Source organism: Sinocyclocheilus anshuiensis, unplaced genomic scaffold, assembly GCF_001515605.1.
Source record: "Sinocyclocheilus anshuiensis isolate Anshui unplaced genomic scaffold, SAMN03320099.WGS_v1.1 scaffold207, whole genome shotgun sequence".
NCBI lineage: Eukaryota > Metazoa > Chordata > Actinopteri > Cypriniformes > Cyprinidae > Sinocyclocheilus > Sinocyclocheilus anshuiensis.
Genome location: NW_015551045.1, coordinates 984148 through 991034, shown reverse-complemented (window position 1 = coordinate 991034; position 6887 = coordinate 984148). Strand labels below are relative to the sequence as shown.

Here is a 6887-nt window from a genome sequence, read left to right as displayed (position 1 = left end):
GATGGGATAAATGCAGAGCACTAATTCCGAGTATGGGTCACCATACTTGGCCACATGTCACGTCACTCACTTAAAAATTGTCTTTGATCTTTCAAGCTGTTTAATGCCACTCAGCGGGTGTTGCATTGCTTCAGTCCAAAATAACTTAAATAAAAATCACCCATCCATAAAAAAAAAGTGTCTCGCACGGCTCCGGGGGGTGAACAAAGTCCTTCTGTAGCGAATCGATGCATTTTTGTAAGAAAAATATCCATATTCAAAACGTAATAATCACTTGAATCTAACTTGCGCTCACTGTTGTAAACAGAAGCTGTTCCGGGGGAATGACGTATGAGGTCAGCTTTGCGCATGCGCCGCTCAGAACATGTGGTTGACGCGTAAACGCAGGGGAGAGATCAAAACAAAACAACGGTCAAGAATTAGAAGTACAAAACGAGGATTTGTAAAGAAGAATGTCAGAGGATTTCGATATCAGCCAAGAGGAGACTGGTTTTCCTTTGCTAAAGTAAGGAAACTTTGCTTCTTTTGATCCTGTAAAGAAACGTTGTCTTTCAATAGACGCACCGGCGCATGCGCAACGCTCACCTCATACGTCATGCTCCCGGAACTGCTTCTGTGTACACCTGTTGGCGCAAGCTACATTAAAGTGATTATTATGTTTTGAATATGGATATTTTTTATCAGAAAGACCATGCATTCACTTCATTGTCTGTGCAAAAGTTGTAAAATAGTTGTAGTTGTTGTCAGGATGACAGGAAGAGGGATTGCATTTAAAAATTGAATTTACTTAATTGAAATTAAAGTAATTCAGCACAGGTGCATTAACTTCAAGGTTTTTTAAACTTATATGCAGTACATGTATTCAATATAATTAGTTATTCACAATAAATTTAATTTGCATGTACACACAGACCCACAAGCACATATTTACATATATATATATTATTAAATTAATGTATGTAGGCTATATATAGGTATTTTGCCATATACACAAATAAGTTAACAAACCTGCTATCAAGGAGTGCATTGAATGGACTTGGTACGTTAAGCTTTACTTTGTTTCCTGATCAATAGATAAAAACTCATCCACTCTGATTCCCAGAAAGTGCACAGTCTTACTATTTTTGTGTAACATGCAACAGACAGTCTGTAATGGGTCCATGTCTGGTCTGTGGGTGTGCAGTCCGAGTCTACACATGAGCAGGCCATATGCTAGACCATTTCCAGACGCTTTACCTGCATGGCTTTTTTGAAGCTTGAAGCATCTACATAATTATCAAAGCATGTTAACATAAGCGAGACTGAGCAAAAGCAAATTATGAAGGATAAAAAAAACTGTGAGCAAGAGATACCCAATTTGTTCTTAAACCTTCTTTCAGGTTGGCCAATTTTCTTGTTTATGTGGATGAATTTACCCCTAGAGTCTTACATTAGAACACGTCTCTTTTCTCGGTTGGGATTGTGCACTTTAGCTTCCTTTTTCCTCAAAGACATTAAAACGACACGCCACATAGACAGACTTTTTAGAAAACCTTTCAGTGTTGCTCAGCAACGAGGAAACGTTTAAAAAAATGCAGGTCTGCCGGTCCTTTTCTCTTTTTTTTACATTATCTGAGGACTCGCACACTGACAGATGTAAAACGTTGACCGCTGTGAGCGTAAGGCGCACTAAAAGCAGAGGCATGTACTAGATGCTTTCTGTCGTAGAGCTTTAGTGCCTGGCTTCATGTGATATTTATTTCCCTGTCCTGAACTCTGAGGTTTACAGTGTGATGTTGAACAGACCTGCTGACAAAATGCTGCTCGGCGGTTCACGGACCAATGAAAGTCCAGTCCTAGAGAGTTCTGTGTAGGTTTAAACCATCTGTTCGTAAATTTAATACTAAGGTAAATGGGCTTTGTAAGTACTCATTAGATTGTAACCTGCTACAAATGGTTGCATCATTTTTTCTTAACTCAATAGTTAATCTTGTGGGTCATAAAATCTCTGTCAAGTGAAGAGTAATCACTTAATACGACATCTATCTTAATTGATCCAGCAGCGGCCTAATCTAGTTTATAAACATCAAGTCTTGTAGTATTTCAGTGTACAATTTATATTTGAAACCTTTTTGGATCATGTAACTGTCAACGGTAATGCAATAATTTTCTATTCAGGATACACAAGAACAGGAAATATGTAAATAATAAATATTTTCCATTGCAGGTTTGGGGAAAGTTTTGTTTTGGAGATCAGCCACTAACAATTCATATAATCCTCCTTGCTTTTAAAACATAAATGAGCCTAAAAAATTAGCCTCTGAAGTGAGTCTCACAAAATGTGAGCTCACTGATAGAATTTGATCGGACGCCATTTCTGTCTTCTGTTTATATATTCATTATAATTAGTTATTCATGATCATTTTAATTCACAAATCTAAATAAATATTTATATTTGTGCATTAAAATGATCATGAATAACTAATTGTTTACAAATCTAAATAAATATTTATATTTGTGCATTAAAATATGTATTAATTATAAAACATTTATATATATATGTACATGTATAATGTATATATATACATGTATAATGTATATATATATATATATATATATAATATATATATATATATATATACACACACACATTAAAGAATGAGTAAACAATGACAACACTAATGTCACACACACGCATATACTGTACATACACTTCTCACAAAAAGTTAGGGATATTCAACTTTTGGATAAAATTTATGGAAAATGTAAAAAGTTACAGTGATATTATATCATGAAAGTAGGGCATTTAAGTAGAAGCATGAAATGGTAATTTCTCAATATAACAAAGAGTGAAAAATTTAAGGGGGTCTGAATACTTTCCGTACCCACTGTATATATATATATATGAGCTCTTGTTATAATCGGATTGGACTGCCTTTTTTTCTAGTCACCTTTATTAATATTTAGTTTCTGTATAGAGTTATGTTTTAATGTAGTCATGCAGGAGAATATCCTTCAGATGTGCAAGGACAAGTAAGTTATTATAATTGAGTTTTCTAGCTCCTGACCTGTTCTTTCTTTCTCTTTCATGTGAGAAGAATAAAGTGGGAGTGTGAGAGGAGGAACAGAGCAGAAAGAAGAGGGATCTACAATGGCAGCAGAAGAGAAGCCTGCTGCGAAGAGCAGTAGCTCCATTGTACCATGCTTCCTATTTGTGGAGGTGAGTTATCCTACAGCCTTAACCCACAACCGTAACCCTAACCATAATCCAGAGTTTATCAAGTTAGATCAGGAAGTTTTATGAACTCTGAATGGGCTCACAGCGAAAGATGTGAGGTTATGTCATGACCTGAAAGGAAGTGAAGCTCAGATCAATACCATCAATGTTGTTAATGATATAGAGAGAAGCTACACTCCAGCTATTAGCTTTGTATTGATTCAGATCAGTTTTACATGTGATTTTGCATGTCATTGTTAACCGTACTTGAAGAAAACAGACCACATTGTCTTTTCTAAATGAATAATTTAAAAAACAAACAGATATATATTGCATTTTTAGTAAATGTGATCAGTTCTCGCTCTGTCTATATGAATAAATATAAACATACATTTATTTTATTAAAATACAGTTAAAATAGTTTAAAGTTCTATTTTAATATATTTTATAATAATTTATATAATTTAATTCATAATTTCTTTTGACAAAGCAGCAGTCATTATATATATATATATATATATGTACATGTATGAATGTATAGCAGTCATAGTGTATATGTATATATAATTTTTTTTACATAATTGTTTCATTTTCTTGTGCTGATAACAATGAGAAAAATGATAGAATTATATGATTCAGGCTGTTTAAGGAAGAAAAGTGTGTGTGTGTGTGTGTGTGTGTGTGTGCATGCTCGTGTGCACTAATGTTGCGTGTGCATCACAAACACATCACGACACTTGCCTCCACTGTTGTTACTATGGATACCAATGAGCTGGATCTCTATCCTGAGTCTGTATTCTTCTTTTGCTATATCATTTTTAGATGCTTTCTCTCCCAGATGTGTAAATATTCTCTTTGCTGCCTTCTTCAGCTTTCTTGCAGTAATATGCCCGCACATGCATTCACACATAAACAGTATTGTGCACTTGTAGCATACATATATGATTACTTGTTAAGCCACAATGATTTATTTATTTATTTGTTGTGTAGCACGTTCAACTATTGCTATGACTCACTCTAGCAAGGCAAAGCAAAAGGCTGAGAATATGAAAGAAACATAACTTTACAACTTAATGAGGGAAATCTAAGCCCTGGCCCTCTCGATGCTTCTCAGAAAAATAAAGACTATCGATAAATATTATATAATAATTTATATTATTAAAAAGTGCTGCTCTTTTATCATACTATAAAGCAAAAAGTGACCATGAACACACAAAAAAAAGACAAAAACAACTCTTCAAAGTCTTCAAAAGTCAAACAGTATTTTTGTTACTGTGAGCTTGTGCAAATCATTATTCACTGACTATCTTTCTCTCTGCTGTATCTCAGATATTGTATCAGTGATGATGGCAAATATAGTAAATTTTGAAATATGAAGTTGTGGCTTTTGCCTCATATTTGCCTTGTACTTCCTATAAAATCCAGTAGAGGGCACAACATTTCAGCAGGTGCTTTAATAACTTTGAAGAGAGTAAAAACTGTATTCACATCAGTTTGGTTTATATTTAAAGGGGTCATATGATGCTGCTAAAAAGAACATTATTTTGTGTATTTGGTGTAATGAAATGTGTTTATGCGGTTTAAGGTTAAAAAAAAACACATTATTTTCCACATACTGTACATTATTGTTTCTTCTCTATGCCCCGCCTTTCTGAAACGCATCGATTTTTACAAAGCTCATCGGTCTGAAAAAGCGAGGTGTGCTCTGATTGGTCAGCTATCCAGTGCGTTGTGATTGGCCGAATTCCTCAAGCGTGTGACAGAAATGTTACGTCCATTACTATATTGAGATGCCTGCGGCAACCACATGTGACGACCCCGGGCTGGACTCCGCTTCATCCACGGTGAAAGCCGATCCGGCGATCCACAGCGCAAAGTTGAAGTATTTCCTCAGCGACCAGCACGGATCAGCTCCAGGCATGACGAAGCGATATCGTCCTCTTTTGGAAGGCCAAACAAAGTAGTTTCGCTTTCACAACGAAACACAGCGCCTTCACGACATGGTGGCGGCGGCAACAATACTACAGTGAGAATAAAAGTTACGCCTTCTTTCTTTGCGTGAACATTTGGGCGGCGTTATGCAAATCTTCCCACATCGTGACGTAGACATGTGGGGGCGTGTTAGAACGAGCCATTTTAGGTAGGCGTGGTTGACTCTTAACTTTTATAAAGAATATCTCTTTGGATTTGAGACTTTAGTCTTTGCAACTTTACAGATCTTCTTTATACACCAAGAGCTTGTAACACTCCAAAGAGAAAGGAAAAATTTAAATCGCATCATATGACCCCTTTAAATAATAAATATTCTCAACTTGAGGTGAAATCATTCATTAGTTTATCTATGGATATGAAGGTTTGTTTGTGTGTATCTGTGGGTCTGGTTTTGCTTATATTGTGGTAAGCAAATATCCATAAAGATAGTAAAACCTGATATTAGCTACATTGTTATGAGGGAAATGGTTTAAAATGTGCTTTAAAAAGCATTAAATATTAAACAAGCAAAATTTGAAAAGTAAAGGTAATACATCTCACCATCAGTCGATTTTGTTTTGTAGTGAGCGATAGCCCATCTAGTCTCTCTGGCTCCTTTGATAGCAGCATGGAGATCTACAAAGGTGCTGGAAAATGAAAGGAATAAAAATTGTTTGACACTTGAACTGGCAGGTCGCAGATGAGCATTGTGGGAGCTGTGCAGTTTGACTCAGTAGGAGGATAAAAGACTAACAGCGGGAAGGCAGAGAAAAAGTGTTGCTCTTGATGGATGAAAGAAGAGTAGAGAAGACTTTTCTACAAGTGATGAAGAGCGGCACAACTTGGCAGCGTCCTACATGACTTGAATTTGCTGGAGTGGCTTCTCAGCGGGATAATGTTTATTTACAGCTGAGAATCTACTGCACACATGCTGAAACACAGACTAATAACAGACTGATCACACAGAACTGCACTATCCTGCATCTACGGCTGTGGTCTCTTAACAAGCCGCTAATTGTGAAGCAACAACAAACCTGTTGAAACATTACTCATTTTGTGCAGTAAATGCTTGAATTCTAATTTAATTAAGACTGTTGGATCTATCTATCTGATCTGATAGATAGATAGGTTTACTGATCTTAACTGGTTTAAGATGGTCTCCCAAACTTACCAAGCTGGTTTTCAGCTAGAAAAGTGTCCAAAACCAGCCCCGCCTAAAGACATTTGGAGAGCAGCTAAGACTGTATTTATTAAAGATAATATTTTTGAATCCATCCATCATCACAGAGTACAAGTATGGTACATGGCATCCTTTGGTGCGGTTTAGTTCTGCTCATCAGGCAGAATAAAAGCCCTTAATGAGCTATGAATAAGAGGAGAGATGTACGGTGGCCGAGAAGTGCAAAGCAAATCACAATTCTGAAAACAAAATAACAAATTACAAACGCAAATGCAAGTCTAAAAAACAAAATAACAATTCAGAAAGCACAACAACAATTCAGAAAACATTATAACAAGTCAGAAAACACAATGACAAATTCGAAAACAAAATAACAAGTCAGAAAACACAACGACAAATCCGAAAACACATTTACAAGTCAGAAAACACAACGACAAATCAGAAAAACCGGAAAAGGTAGGTATAGTTTGAGACAGCGCCATTGGTTTGGGATTACTCACCGCTGACTGGACGAGACATCTGTCAATCAACGTATACAGG

At 36.1% G+C, this 6887-nt stretch overlaps 1 protein-coding gene and 1 long non-coding RNA gene across 3 annotated transcripts in view; one reads left to right on the top strand and one right to left on the bottom strand.

Annotated features, from left to right (window-relative positions):
• The window catches only part of LOC107661669 (uncharacterized), an 8916-nt gene extending 3683 nt beyond the window's left edge, over positions 1-5233 (bottom strand). Inside the window, exons 1-2 of the long non-coding RNA XR_001631129.1 lie at positions 5222-5233; positions 1237-1244 (exon numbers count right to left, since the gene is read on the bottom strand). This is a non-coding gene — a long non-coding RNA (uncharacterized LOC107661669). The remainder of the gene's footprint in view (positions 1-1236; positions 1245-5221) is intronic.
• The window catches only part of LOC107661668 (phospholipid phosphatase-related protein type 5-like), a 51289-nt gene that overhangs the window by 3042 nt on the left and 41360 nt on the right, over positions 1-6887 (top strand). For both annotated transcript variants that reach the window (XM_016451372.1, XM_016451373.1), the window contains exon 2: positions 3078-3199. In XM_016451372.1, the coding sequence (XP_016306858.1) occupies positions 3131-3199 (69 nt within the window). In that variant the 5' untranslated portion in view covers positions 3078-3130. The remainder of the gene's footprint in view (positions 1-3077; positions 3200-6887) is intronic.